Source organism: Anomaloglossus baeobatrachus, chromosome 2, assembly GCF_048569485.1.
Source record: "Anomaloglossus baeobatrachus isolate aAnoBae1 chromosome 2, aAnoBae1.hap1, whole genome shotgun sequence".
In the NCBI taxonomy this organism is placed as follows: Eukaryota; Metazoa; Chordata; class Amphibia; order Anura; family Aromobatidae; genus Anomaloglossus; species Anomaloglossus baeobatrachus.
The window spans coordinates 683,094,154-683,108,897 of NC_134354.1; the positions used below are offsets into that span (position 1 = coordinate 683,094,154).

Sequence of the window (14,744 nt, forward strand, 5' to 3'; positions counted from 1 at the left end):
AATACTTTTCAATGTCACTTTAAGGGCAGATTAATCTGGAAACAGTTTACTGTAACTGTCAGTTTATCTCAGAGTTTTGGGTTTGGCTCATGGATGAGTGATCAGGGTGGATTTCCCTTGGGGAAGGGTGGGAGGATCAAACATCTTATAAAACTAAATAAAACGTTCTTGCTGCAGAAACGTTCTTCCTAACATTCTCAGCAGCAGTTGTGTTAGATGCAGCACATCCCCGTGTAGCACAGGCCGGCCGGATCATTCTCTGCGGCTGTAACCTTGTTGGGCCGAGCACCTGTGTTTACAGTATCTTACTGGGAATAGTTATTAGCCGCCGTGTTTCAGCATCACTCATGCTCCGGCTCTTTATTTCCTAGTTGTGGGAGACAAATGAATCTGTGGAGATCCGAGCATGGTTCCTTCAGCTGGCTTTCCATTAGTATGACTTGCTTGTTGGTATTTTTGACTGGAAATTGCTTGTGCTCTGTCTACACAGATGGACCCCATCCACAAACCTGTGATCAGCCCCAACTTTGGCATCCCACTGATGAAGACAAAACGGCCAGTAATTTCCTGCAACGTGTGTCAAATCCGCTTCAACTCGGAGGTAAGAGAATTAAAAAAAATGCTGAGATCCACAAATTCAATCTTATAATTAGACAAGAATGAGATGACATCGTAGTGTGACATCTCGCAGATGGATCTCTTGTGTGTTTTTTGGAGACTAGCTTTTGAGGAACACAGGATTATTATGGGACAGCTTGAGTTGGATGACCATAGAAGTTGATGGAAAGCTACATATCGAAAATAAGACAGGGTCTTATATAAATTTTTGCTCAAAAAGAGGTGTTAGGGCTTATTTTCAGGGGATGTCTTATTTTTCTATGAGCGACAATCTAGTGCAATGGAGTGACTAACAGGACTACCCATTCCATATGTGAGAGCCTGGAATGTAGAAGCTGTGGACAAGTAGCGCAATAGGGTCTTACCAGATAAAAACCAAATAAATAAAATTAGGAAAACTCACCTATAGGGGTTGTGCAAGTCACAACTCCTATATTCGTGTAGTATCAAGGTGAAATAGCTGCAGCCCCGAAATAGAAGGAGATAGATCAAGGTTTCCTTCATCTATCTCCTTCATGTATGAGAACCTGGCACTTGCCAACCTTTTGGGTCTCATAGGGACTTTTGGGGGTGTCTGCTTTCCTTGGTTAGGGGTCTATCTGTCCTGCTGCATTCTATTGTCGATTGATTTTACTCTTTTACATGTACAGATGCCTGGACATTGTTTAAACTGACCTTTTTTTAATGAACTATAACCAGGGTTTATTTTTGGAGTAGGGCTTATATTTTGTGCATCTAAAAAATCCTGAAAAATCATGCTAGGGCTTATTTTCAGGGTAGGTCTTATTTTCAGGGAAACGGGGTATTTGTATGTAATCATCCATTAGAACGGATTGTGCAGAGCTCTGTTGGGAAAATTATGTCTACCGAATCCATTTTTTTAACATGTGGAGTCTATGGAGAATGTATCTGTTAATGGATTGCTGTTTATCTTCCATTTGAAATGGATCGTGTAAGAAAAAAATGGATCCGTTACAAATAGAAGAATAACGGATAACTAAATAACAATTAGAACCGTTCTCCATAGACTCCAATGTTAGAAAAACGGGTGCGGCAGACATCAGTTATTTAACAACAGACAAAAAACTTGTGTTTGCAGAACATTTTTCCAATGGATCTTTGTAGGATCCGTTTTAACGGATGATTACTGGACATGTGAACGACAATACAACAAATTTCCATTGGCTCCTGTGAAACAAAAAGAAAAGTTTCAAATTCTAAACCCAAACCCACGATTTAATATTCACTTTTCATTCCATTTTATGTCTACTTTATGGACCATATGGACCATATATTGCTATATTGTTTGGCGGCTCTCACCCGCACAGCTTGTTACTTTTTGTACAACTTTTCATATAGTTAACACTTTAGTTATCAGCATGAATAGCCTTATGCTAGATGCTTTTGATTGCTTGTAAATGGTGATTGAAACTTGTGTCCCTGCCAAGAGATTTATGTGTGCAGCGCTCAGGAGTCACCCCGCATACAATGAAAATTAATTGTGGCAGACCCATATCTCTGTCTGATTGATTCCCATCTAATCTGCCTCAGCTAGCTCTAGTTAACTGTCCTGCTCTTGGAACAGCTGTCCGAACAGCTGGGCCGCTTCAAATGATATTTTAGCTCTCCGCACCCTACAGAGGAGGGGGGAGTAAAATGGGAGGGGGCAAACCCCTGGGAGTGCTTTTGTTTATTTCCCATCCGCAGCTGCACGTTTCGATGGAGGACACAAATCCGGAGGAGATTGGTCCAGAATTTGTTATATCCATAGATGTGATTTTAGTAACAGCTGTTGCTGACTTTGGATTGTTTCGGATAACTTTCATGTGTTGCAAAGTCCTGCACGTCTCGTTTCCTTGCAGTTCTGTGATGGTATCTTAAACATTTGCATAGTGCGCCTTGTTTGAGATTCCCTTACCGTGTGAATCAGCCAGAAGCATATATAAACTGAGCTTCAGATGAAGCTTCTTCCTGTGCCTTCCGTATCTACTAACAGGCTATTCTGAAGAATCGCACCCTGGGGAAATAAACTACTGCGGAGTTACTTCACTATATTAACTCCTTCACGTTGAAAAAAACGGTGATGTTAGCGGTTGTCCTAGAGCCGCATTGTTCTTCCCTAGATGATTAGGAGAACTCACTGAGTCACACATACGACTTCCTAAATATATTCCTCCGGTTAATTTAGAAGCACCCAATGCTGATATCTGTCAGGCAGGTTTTCCTAATCCAGCAGCTGATGTCGGTTGTTCTATACCTAGAATGATATCAGCGTAAATTTCATATCAAGTGGATGTGAAAGACAGCGGAGTTTTACTTATTCAGAACACAATCATGAGGCACAGACATAAATGGTGATTTCTAAATAAACCATAAAGAGCCGATCTATGCTGATCTGGAGATTTTTTTGCAGAACGATCACTACAAATTTAGACTTAAGCGGGCTTTACACACTGTGACATCACTAGCCGATGCTAGCGATGAGGAGCGTGATAGCACCCACCCCCATCGTACGGCCGATATGTGGTGATCGCTGCCGTAGCGAACATTATCGCTACGGCAGCGTCGCACGCACTTACCTGCTCTGCGACGTCGCTGTGACCAGCAAACCGCCTCCTTTCTAAGGGGGCGGTTCGTTCGGAGTCATAGCGACGTCACAGCAGCGTCACTGATCCGCCGCCCAATAGAAAAGGAGGGGCGGAGATGAGCGGCCGGAACATGCCGCCCACCTGCTTCCTTCCTCCTTTTCCGGTGGACGCAGGTAAGGAGATGTTTGTCGTTCCAGCTGAGTCACACATAGCAATGTGTGCTGCCGCAGGAACGACAAACAACATCGTTACTGCAGCAGCAACGATAATTGGGAAGAGGGGGTGATGTCACCGATGAGCGATTTTGAACGTTTTTGCGACGATTCAAAATCGCTCATAGGTGTCACACACAACGACATCGCTAAAGGGGCCAGATGTGCATCACATATTCCGTGACCCCAACGAGATCGCTGTAGCGATCTCGTAGCGTGTAAAGCCACCTTAACCGTCACTTCCAAGCACTAGAGCACAATGGCAAGAGTTTCACCATTTATTTGGTAATGCATTAAATCGCCACATCAGCAATTTTTTATCAGTGCTGGAGTGGTGCTTTAAATCTAAGTCCCCTTTCCCTTGTCTTATACTCACCCTCCAGCATTTTCAACCTTTTTTGGTGCTGCTCTGGTCCCAGGCACCATCTTGTGACATAACTACTGCCGGGCCGGAAGTCAGAAGTTACGTCACAAGGTCCCAATTCATCTATATGAGAGCCAGAACAAGGCTCCCATAGAGATTTATTGAGATTTGATCTCAGGTTCGCTCCATGAAAAACTGATGCTGCCGGCAGGTCACATATCCCTAGGGACTAAAAGGAGTGATGCTAAAAAAAGCTGTAAACAGCAGCAAATGGGTATAAAACAGGAAACTTAAATTTAAAACACCACTATAGGGATAGTGCTTTTTATTTGATGAATAGGGTCCAACATGTGTTAGGCCTCCTTCACACATCCGTGTAAAAGAAACATGTTTTGCATAGTTTGTTTTGGACATCCATATGACCATTCATATGTCCGCGTGTGTCATCTGTATGTCATCCATGTGAAGTCTGCGTGCCATCCATATGTCCGTGTGACATCCATGTGACTAATACTGGAAAAAAACACATGATACTGAAATGAATGTTTTTTAATGTGAAAAAGATGTGCAAAGCCACAAACAATGATAGATCAATAAATAGATAGATAGATAATAGATACAGTAGTTATGGTAGATAGATGATAGCTAATAGATAGAGATAGCTATATCGAGAGATAGCTAATAGCTTGTAAATTACGAGAAAAAAATGGGGTTCTCCCTAATTTTGATAACCAACACAGGTACAGCAGCAGCAGCAGCGGGCTGCAACCCTCATCTGTCAGCTGTCCCTTGGCTAGTTTTGAAAAACAAAAGGGATCCCACACTTTTTTTTTAAATTATTTGAACAAATAATTTTAAAAAACAGCTAAATACAGACTAAAAACAGCAGCCTACAGTTGCCTCAGAGGTGGCACATCTATTAGATGCTCCAAATCTGGCGCTGTACTCGGCTCTTGCTGTTGACCTAGTGCGGTGGCAAATGGGGTAATATATGGGATTAATGTCAGCTTTGAATTGCCAGCTGGCATGAAGCCCTGGTATTAGTAATAGTTGGGCGTCTGTCAGACACCCCCATTGCTAATCCAGTAGGAATATAAAAAAAACTAACTACAGCCCTCATTCACCAATTTATTAAAAATGTATTTTAAAATAAGTCTGCCGTAATCCATAGTGATGTCCCATGATGTTCCCAAGAAGCAAACCTGAAACACATAAAAAGAGAAAATAACTAAAGAAATAAAGGCAAAAAAATCACCCTCATTCACCAATTTATTTCCCTTCAAAAACCCTAATCCACTGTCTGACGTAATCCAAAATGGGGTCCCACAATGTTCCAAGACTAACTGTCCCAGCCAGTGAAGAACAGATTCTTCATTGGCAGAGAGAGCAGTCACTGCAGGCTCATACACTGCTGTGTGAGAATCACTGTTGTGAACTGAGTTGACCTCATGAGATCACTGCAGGTCACTGCAGCAGCTCACACAGCAGTGGCCATGGGCAGGGACAGCATGAGTTCCCAACAGTTCAGTGCCCTCAGCTCTTGCGCCAAATATTGTGCCAAGTATTGCGAGAGCCCGCAGCAATGAACTTCGACGACCTCTTGAGTTCAACTCAGTTCAATGCTTATGGCTTTTATCACACCAAGTATCGCAAAAGAACAGCCATTTCTAAAGCCATGTTCACTAAACTTGGAATATTATTCAACTGCTCCTTATACTCATAGGGTATTCAGAAGCAATCCAATGGAGAGCAGGTAATCCAACACTTTATTAAAAAAAAGCTTTTATTTGAATCCACTGAAAACATATAATGGCAAAATTAAGGCAGAGGAAAAATATCTCGTAAGAGAACTGTTGTGTTTTGAGTAAGGAGTATCACTCCAAAACACAATAACCATAACAGTTCTTTTGCGGCACGTTTTTCCTGTCTTTGATCTTGCCATTACCGTGTATCTTTTTAGTGGATTCAAATACAAGATTATTAACGACGTTCTGGATTACGGTACCTACTGTCCTTTGGATTGCTTCTGGATTGCCTTTGCTGTGTACCTTGGATCCATGTACTCAAGTAGATGGGTGAGCTGGTTGTGTTATTTTTACAGTGTCCTTCTACTTGTAGTTGCTCTAGTTGGATCTTAAATACTTAAGAGAGTATCTTTGGTCTATTGCGCATTGGAAAACCATGAGGGATGAAAAGCATCCAAAAGGTCCTTGTTCTGTACTGAGGAGCATCACAGCCAGCAGCATTTACTATGAGAAAACAGTCCACTGTAGTTCTGGATGCTGCATTGCATTATCTCTTGGTAGTTGGATCAGGTAGAGGTACAGACCAAAAAGTAGTCCATGTGTAGCAATTTTGCACGTTGCCTACATTGCCGCAATAGGGTGCACAAAAGTGTTGAATATGGGTAGTGTCTTAAAAATTAAGTTACCGTACAGCATTGTTTTTTTTCAGTTTTGCACATATAGTGTTTATGTACAGTTATAATTAGGCAAATTATCAACAAACATAATTTTTGCACCGTGCTTGTTAAGTGGGTTTGACTTAGCAAGACAGGAGTTCATGTCACACAAATGTTCGTGTGGCTTAAGACTTGGCACTGTGCACCAATATGCCTACCATGGACAGGCTTAGCACAAGCCACTCCATTCACCAGATCCATTCATCCAGGGGTGTAACGACCGCGTTGCAGAGGTCGCCACTGCGACCGGGCCCGCAGGGTTATAGGGGCCCGGCAGTTGCTCTGCAGAACCAGCTGCCGGGCCCCTATGTGTAGTGCTGCTGTGTAGTGGCCGACTACGCGACCGTCAGGGGGCCGGCCTGTGAGTCAGGGGGGCCCAGTGTCAGTGGAAGGGCACCTGACCTGGAGAGGCCACCAGCCGTTTCTGAGCTGCAGCAGAGCAGAAGTGCTCCTGCACAGCAGACGGAATCCATCCTGCCAGGACCTGCGATGATGTCATGCCCATGTGACTGTGTGAGAGGAGACACAGGATGCCGGGCAGAAACCTTCAGAAGATACTGATTCCTGAAGGAGATTTGGACACATGACTGGTAATAAGAAAAGAGGGGACATGAGAGGGAGGGGGGCTGCAGGGTGAGTGGCTTATGAGGAGTGCAGACTATGACAGAGGAATGTGAAGGGGTGCATAGTGTTTGAGAGGGGTAAGTTGGGGTACAGGCAGGGTGAGATATGTGAGGCAGGGTGTGTGACATATGGGGGTGTAGGGTGTGTGACATATGGGGGTGCAGGGTGTGTGACATATGGGGGTGTAGTATGTGTGATATGGGGGGTGTAGGCTGTATGGGAAGCAGGGTGTGCGACATATGGGTGTGTAGTGTGTGTGATATGGGGGGTGCTGGCTGTATGGGGAGCAGGGTGTGTGACATATGGGGACAAGGGTGTAACTACCGCAGTCACAGGGGTCGGAAGGAGAAGAGAAGTACTTGTCTTTTATTTTGCTGGCTGCATGACATATGGAGGCCTGGCGGGGCCTGGCTGCATGACACATGGAGGCCCTGGGGCGGCTGGCTGCATGACATATAGAGGCCCGGAGGGGATGGCTGCATGACACATGGAGGCCTGGGGGGGCTGGCTGCATGGCACATAGAGGCCTGGGGGGGCTGGCTGCATGACACATGGAGGCCTGGGGGGCTGGCTGCATGACACGTAGAGGCCCGGGGCTGGCTGCATGACACATGGAGGCCCGGGGGGCTAGCTGCATGACAGGTAGAGGGAAGGGGGGGCTGGCTGCATGACACATGGAGGCCTTGGGGGGGCTGGCTGCATGACACATGGAGGCCCTGGGGGGACTGGCTGCATGACACGTACAGGCCCGGGGGGGCTGACTGCATGACACATGGAAGTCTGGGGGGGCTGGCTGCATGACACATGAAGGCCTGGGGGGGCTGGCTGCATGACACATGGAGGCCCTGGGGGGACTGGCTGCATGACACATAGAGGTAAGGGGGGGCTGGCTGCATGACACATGGAGGCCCTGGGGGGGCTGGCTGTATGACACATGGAGGCCCTGGGGGGGCTGGCTGCATGACACATAGAGGCCCAGGGGAGGGCTGGCTGCATGACACATGGAGGCCTTGGGGGGACTGGGTGCATGACACGTACAGGTAAGGGGGGGCTAGCTGCATGACACATGGAGGCCCTGGGAAGAAAGGGCAGAAAGGGACTAGATTAGATCAGGGCAGTGAGGTGATAGGCTAGTCTAAAGAAATGAGTTTTTAGGGCCCGCTTAAAGGTGTGGATGTTGGGAATTAATCGGATTGCTCTTGGTAGTGTGTTCCAGGGCATAGGCGCAGCTCATGAGAAATCTTGAAGACAGGAGTGAGAGGTTCGAATTGTTGAGGATGTCAGTCTTAGGTCATTAGCAGAGCGGAGGGCACGGGTGGGGTGATAGACAGAGATGAGGGAGGAGATGTAGGGGGGTGCGAAACCGTGGAGAGCTTTGTGAGTGAGAGTGATAAGTTTATGTTGGATTCTGTAGCGGATAGGCAACCAGTGCAATGACTGGCAAAGACCAGAGGCATCTGTGAAGCGGTTGCAGAGGAAAATTATCCTGGCTGCAGCATTCAGAATGGATTGGAGAATGGAGAGTTTAGTAACAGGGAGAACAATTAGTAAAGAATTACAATAATCCGGGCGAGAATGAATGAGAGCGACAGTAAGAGTTTTTGCAGAGTCAACGGTAAGAAAAGGACGAATTCTCGAGATGTTTTTGAGATGGAGTCAAATATAACCCCAAGACAGCGGGCGTGCTGCTGGGGCGTAATGGTTGAGCCACACACAGAAATGGTAATATTGGGTTTTGTAAGGTTAGGAGAGGGAGGAAACAGAAGAAGTTCAGTTTTTGACATGTCAGCCACATCACAGTACAGAAGACACGGCCATGCCCAGTTCACTGTGAGCAGTCATGTCTGCTATACTGATATCATGCAGCGGACGGCCCTGTACATCTGCTAGGGGAGCGGCATGGTGGGCAAATGCAACTTTTCCCCCTTGCCCAGCAGTATGACTTATCCGAGGGTTGCATTGCAATGCTCGGACTGGCAGGTGGCTCTCCTGACCCATGAGTGATAGGTGCACAGAAATATACACTAACACGCTCAGGTCAGGAGAGCCGCTGTCCAATCTGAGTGTTGTGATGCAATCCTCAGAAGAGTCATATGGCTGTGTGACTGCGCCCTAATATTAAGTTACAAAATTTTTATTCCAATTTGCTACGTAAAAGTGCCACAACAATCAATTATCATATCATATTCTTGTATATGCTATGAATTCAAGTGACATCTTAAAAGTGATTCAAATTTGACAAGTACAAATAAAGCACATTCTAGAACTGGGTGACACAATATTGCAACAGTATACAGCTGCAACATGTGGACCCAGCCAAAATATCTCAGGCACTTATACCTACTTGTAGAAAGTATGCTCTGGCTAGTTCATGGAACACTTGACCCCAGGGCTTACGAACTGTCAGAGAGCTTCCAGTGCCTTGCAGGGATCAATTCGAAGAAAGGCAGCATGGATCTGCGCTCTGTTCTATTTTTGCTCTTGTAGTTAAATTTACAGTCTTTCACAGTTCTCCTTATACTTCGTAAATAATGAGGCTTTTCTATTTATATCGACAGCCCCTGTTTGTGTGCTTCTGCTAGAAAACTGTAAAACTTGTTTAATTATATCCCATATTACCTCTGCGTTTCACAATAAAGAGTCTATGGGCTGTTGAGTATCGCTGCCGCACACTTTAATTCTCTTAAGAAAGGAGATCCTCTGTATAAGTTGATTGCTTTGGTTGTGTACAAGGGATCCCTGACTATTAATCAGTGTTTATAGCCAGTGTTTATAGTACTGAGTGATCACCTACCAGTCTGCATCACGCAGTGTTAACCCTCAACTGGTGAGCTGGGGTTTGCCACACCCCAGTGAAATTTTGTTCAGCTTGCATTCATTGGAAAATGCTGGTATGAATCATCAATGTATTACATTTTCCGATACTTGTGGGTGTCAAAAATTTGGTATACTCATGTGTAGTGTAATCAATCGCCAAAAAGAAAACGATTAAAACAAACGTGATCTTTGCATTTTCTGCAAAAATTAGAGATTTCTAAACACTGGGGTATAGGAACCCCCACATCACCAGTTTCTGACAAAAATCCAACCTCACCAGGTGGGGGTTAAAGGGATTTTCTAACAAGCGAAGTTCATTTTATCCCCTTACCGACCTATCACTTACTGATACTTTCTAGGTAGTGTCCCTGCCTTTGATGCGGGCTCACACACTGAGCCCGCATCTTTCCCTGAACATGTCGGCTGATCTGATCAGCCAACATGTGCCTCTGATAGGCGTGGATGAATTGAAGATCCCACTGTCAATCTCTGAAAACAGGATTTTAAATGCGCCGGTGGGGAGTTGCGCCATTCCACGCTATCGCGGGACCCGGTTAGTTGTCATGAGAGCTGGGGGGTCAGTTGATGACACTTGTGACTTTCTTGATGAAGCTTCTGTGTGTACCGTTTGCGGGCTGGCGTTCATAAGAGATGATTTCTGCTGTACAGAGCATTGCTGATCCTCCGCTCTGTACAGCACAAGTGATCAGATGATTGCAGATTAAGTCCTCTGAGGGAACTAGTGAAAAGAATAAAAAGTGGAAGAAAAAAAAAGCTTTTAAAAGTATGAAAAAAATACACATATTTGGTTTTGCTACCATCAGAAATGTCTGATCTATCAAAATATAAAATAAATGAATCTGATCATTGAACAGTGTAACAAAAAAAAACAAAAAAACCCCTCCAGAATGACATTTTTTGCTGCCTCAACAACATTGCAATAAGAAGTGATCAAAACATCACATCTACCTAAAAATAGTATAAGCAAAAACGTCAGCTCAGGGCGCAAAAAATAAACCATCACTGAGCGCTAGATCCCGAAAAATAAAAACATTATGGTTCTTGAAAAATAGTGCCAAAAGCGATTTGTTTTTACAAACTGCTGAGTTTTTTTTTTCTACTTCTTAAATTGAAAGAAAACTATACATGTTTGGTATCTACAAACTCGGACTGACCTGGGGAATCATAATGCCAGGTCATTTTTACCATATAGTGAACATGGTAAATAAAATCCCCCAAACCAATTGTGGAATTGCACTTTTTATGCTATTTCACCACATTTTCCAGTACACCATATGGTAAAATTAATGGTTGCTTTCAAAAGTACATCTCGACCCTAACAAAACAAGCCCTCATATGGCAATATTGATGGAAAAATAAAAATAAGTTATGCGTCTTGGAATAAGAGGAGGAAAAATTAAAGGGAACGCAAAAATGGAAAATGACCTGAGGATGAAGGGATTAAAGTTCATTTTAATCAATAGATCTTGAAATAAAAAGTTCCACAATTGGATGTGTTTAATTTTTTTTTCCTGTGCTGAGATAATCTTATATAGGTGCCCCTGCTTTGTGCTGTGTAATGGCCGTGTCTGACTGTACAGGGATATGGTCTGATCATACCACATCTCCTGGGGAAGGGGAAGATGTAAAAAGTATACAAGCATATATCTTAGCTGATTCTTTTGTGATGTAAAACATTTCTCCATATGTTTTTTAAAAATGTGTTACAATTATTTACAGTCCCGTGCTTAAAGGGAACCAACCAGCAGGATTTTGCCATATGAGGTAAAGGCAGTGCCATACAGGCACTAAGATGCTGAATCCAGGCATGCCTCTTATATAAAGATCCGATGCTTGGTTGCTGAAATATCTTTAATCAAAGTTGAAGAAATGCACTGCACTTTGATTGATGTGTGCCACATGGGCGGGTCTTTGTGAGTCGGGTCCTTGCATTTATTCCTCTTCCTCCGGCGTCCTCTGGCTTGCCACCTTTTCTTTATTTGAATATCACGCCGCCATTGCTGTAGTTGGCGACACGTGCGTATTGCCACAGTACTCAAGTCTTCATTACAATGGTGCCGTAGTCCGCACATGCGCATACTGCAATCTCCGGCACCGTTTTATTGAACACACTGCGGTGAAGACTATGAAGCATCTGTGTGTATGCAGATTTTTTTTTTTTTACATCTGTGCACTCACCGATGCTTCTCATAGTCTTCAGCGCAGTGTATTCAATAAAATGGTGCTGCATGCACCATTTTAATGAAGACCTGAGTACAGTGGCAATGTGCATGTTCTGCCAACAATAGCAATGGCGGCGCAGTGCGATATTCAAATACAGGAAAGGTGGCAAGTTAGGAGGAAGCTGGAGGAGGAATAAAGGCAGAGAACCCGACCCACAAAGGCCCGCACCCATTGCGCACATCAATCAAAGTGCAGTGCTTTTCTGCAATTTTGATCAAAGACATTTTATCAACCAAGGATCCGATCTTTCTACAACAGATATGCCTGCATTCAGCATCTTTCTACCTGTATGGCACTGCCTTTACCTCATATAGCAAAATCCTGTTGGTTGGTCCTCTTTAAGTCTACATGCAACCTTAAAAACTATGAAACTATAAAGGACCCCAGAATTGCACAACAACAGAGGAAAGCACTGAGCCACTGCGCTAACCATAGTATATGGCTACTGTTAGGTCCTGGTGGTGGAAACACTGGACCGTACACCGGACTGCCCCAGTGAGGCAACCAGACCGGTCACCCCGCCAGAGGGCCCTGATGCACAGCAGCCGAAGCACTACTGGTAGCAAGACAGTCCGTTCTGGGAACTGGGAAGTAGATGTCTCTGGGGTCACAGAGTTCCTGAAAGTAGTCCGGGTGACGAGACTCAGGTTCAGATTCCGGGCTGTGGCGTCAGGCGGAATCCGGAACCAGCTGAGAGAGAGGGCAGGTCACCAAACGGAACCGGGGATCGGAGACAGGTGGAACTGAGGAGGTGGTGGAATCCTGGACAACAGTCACCGACAGGAGTCCTGGGACAGCCGTGGACAGGACTGGTTGGCATAGCAGGACAGTCTCTGTGAGATAGACAAGGTTAATACCAGACTAGGCAAAAAGGGGGACCTGGACTCCTAGCTTACTTAACATGTAGAACAGGCCCCGCCCACCTGGAAGGAAGATCCTCTTATACCCAGTACCTGCATAGGCAATATCCTGTTTCTGGACGCTGGCCCTTTAAGAGAGGGTCAATGACCACGCGCACGCCCTAATGCGCATGCGCAAGGCCCGAGTGCCGGCAGCCAGAGCGGGGAGCGGTGCAGAGGAAGCAGGAGTGCCCGGCAGAGAGTCTTGCATCGCAGAGGAGTGCCTGGAGCCAGGAACAGGACGCATGGAGGACCCAGGAGAGGGAGAGGGAGCAGGGTGAGCCGGAGAGGAGGGCCATTGGCTGGAGCGGTGAGTAAGGAATGCCGTCGGGGCCGGGGAGCGTGACAGCTACTATGGAGGTCAATAAGTGTTGTATATTTATATATACTGTATATCACCTTCCCCCCCAGTGCTTGTAACAGACATCCAAAATGTCTCTAAGTTTGTGTTAGTGGAGAGAATGGGCAATGTTCATCACTAAAGGCCCCGTTACATGCAACAACGTATCTAACAATATATCGCCGGGGTCACAGATTCCGTGACGCACATCCGGCATTGTTAGCGACGTTGTTGCGTGTGACAGCAAGGAATGACCGTTAACGATGGAAAATACTCACCTTATCGTCCATCATTGACACATCGTTCCTTTTCAAAAAATCGTTGATTGTTGATCTCGCAGGTTGTTCGTCGTTCCTGAGGCAGCACACATCACTACGTGTGACACCTCGGGAGCGACGAAGTACAGCTTACCTGCGGCCACCGGCAATGAGGAAGTAAGGAGGTGGGCGGGATGTTACAGTCGCTCATCTCCGCCCCTCTGCTTCTATTGGACGGCCGCTTAGTGACGCCGCTGTGATGCCGAACGAACCTCCCCCTTAGAAAGGAGGCGGTTCGCTGGACACAGCGACGTCGCTAGGCAGGTAAGTATGTGTGACGGCTCCAAACGATTTTGTGCGCCACGGGCAGCGATTTTCCCATAATGCACAAACGACGGGGGCGGGTGCTTTCACCAGCGATATCGCTAGCAATATCGCTGCGTGTAACACCCCCTTAAGTAAATTGAGTGCCATAAAGTTATTAAGAAAACGTTTTAAACCATTTGTGCTGTTAGTTTCCCAGAAAATAATTGTAACAGTAGGTGGCGTTTCAGAATGTGCATTGGCAGCAGTAATAAGGAACATCTCCCACAGAATCGCTCCCCGGCGTGTCTTTTAAATATAAATTCACCTTTTATTCCAGATACTTTGCGGGTAATGTACGTAAGGTAATTGTTTAATGCTTCCATGTCTTATGAAATTGATTAATGCTTTTCTACTAATGAGATTTCCTTTTTGTACTGTTGAAAGTAAAATCTTTAATGAAAGCATAAGTAAAATTAAAGCTGAAGATTATCTAGGTTGAACACATCTATTTCCTTGACTAAAAAAATAATATTTTTTTTTTTATTTTCAAGGATTAAAGTGAATAATAGCATTTAGAAAGTTTAACTACAATATGATGTGAAACTGTTTAAGATATTTGAAGTAGATTTTTTTGAATACAATCTGAAGGTTAGAAATAAAGATTCCTTGAGATGAATGACTTGGCCTCAGCTTGATTGTGCAGTAAATGAGAATTCCATCCAGAACTGAAAATTCAATTTACGATGGCAGGGCAAACTATTAGTGGTCCTGGTAATCTAGTAAGTTTCCACAATTGTGCGCCGTAGGGGTAGACTGCCAGCAGAGTGCTGTTAATAGACCATATGCTTCCTCAGTGCAAAAAGCTGCCAAGGTGTTAGAGAATGAAAATATTACAGACCTGTATTATGACAATTCACCTTCTGCTTGGATTATAAATTAAAATATGATAGTATGAGCAATTTAAAGGGGTTGTTCCCGCTTAGATCATTTTCGGCCTTGGCTGCAGCTTGTTAT

The 14,744-nt window shown here is 44.8% G+C and overlaps 1 protein-coding gene across 5 annotated transcripts in view; it reads left to right on the forward strand.

Annotated features, from left to right (window-relative positions):
- Nucleotides 1-14,744, forward strand: part of ZNF385A (zinc finger protein 385A) — a 307,656-nt gene that overhangs the window by 233,940 nt on the left and 58,972 nt on the right. For all 5 annotated transcript variants that reach the window (XM_075337178.1, XM_075337179.1, XM_075337177.1 and 2 more), the window contains one exon: nt 491-601. In XM_075337178.1, the coding sequence (XP_075193293.1) occupies nt 491-601 (111 nt within the window). The remainder of the gene's footprint in view (nt 1-490; nt 602-14,744) is intronic.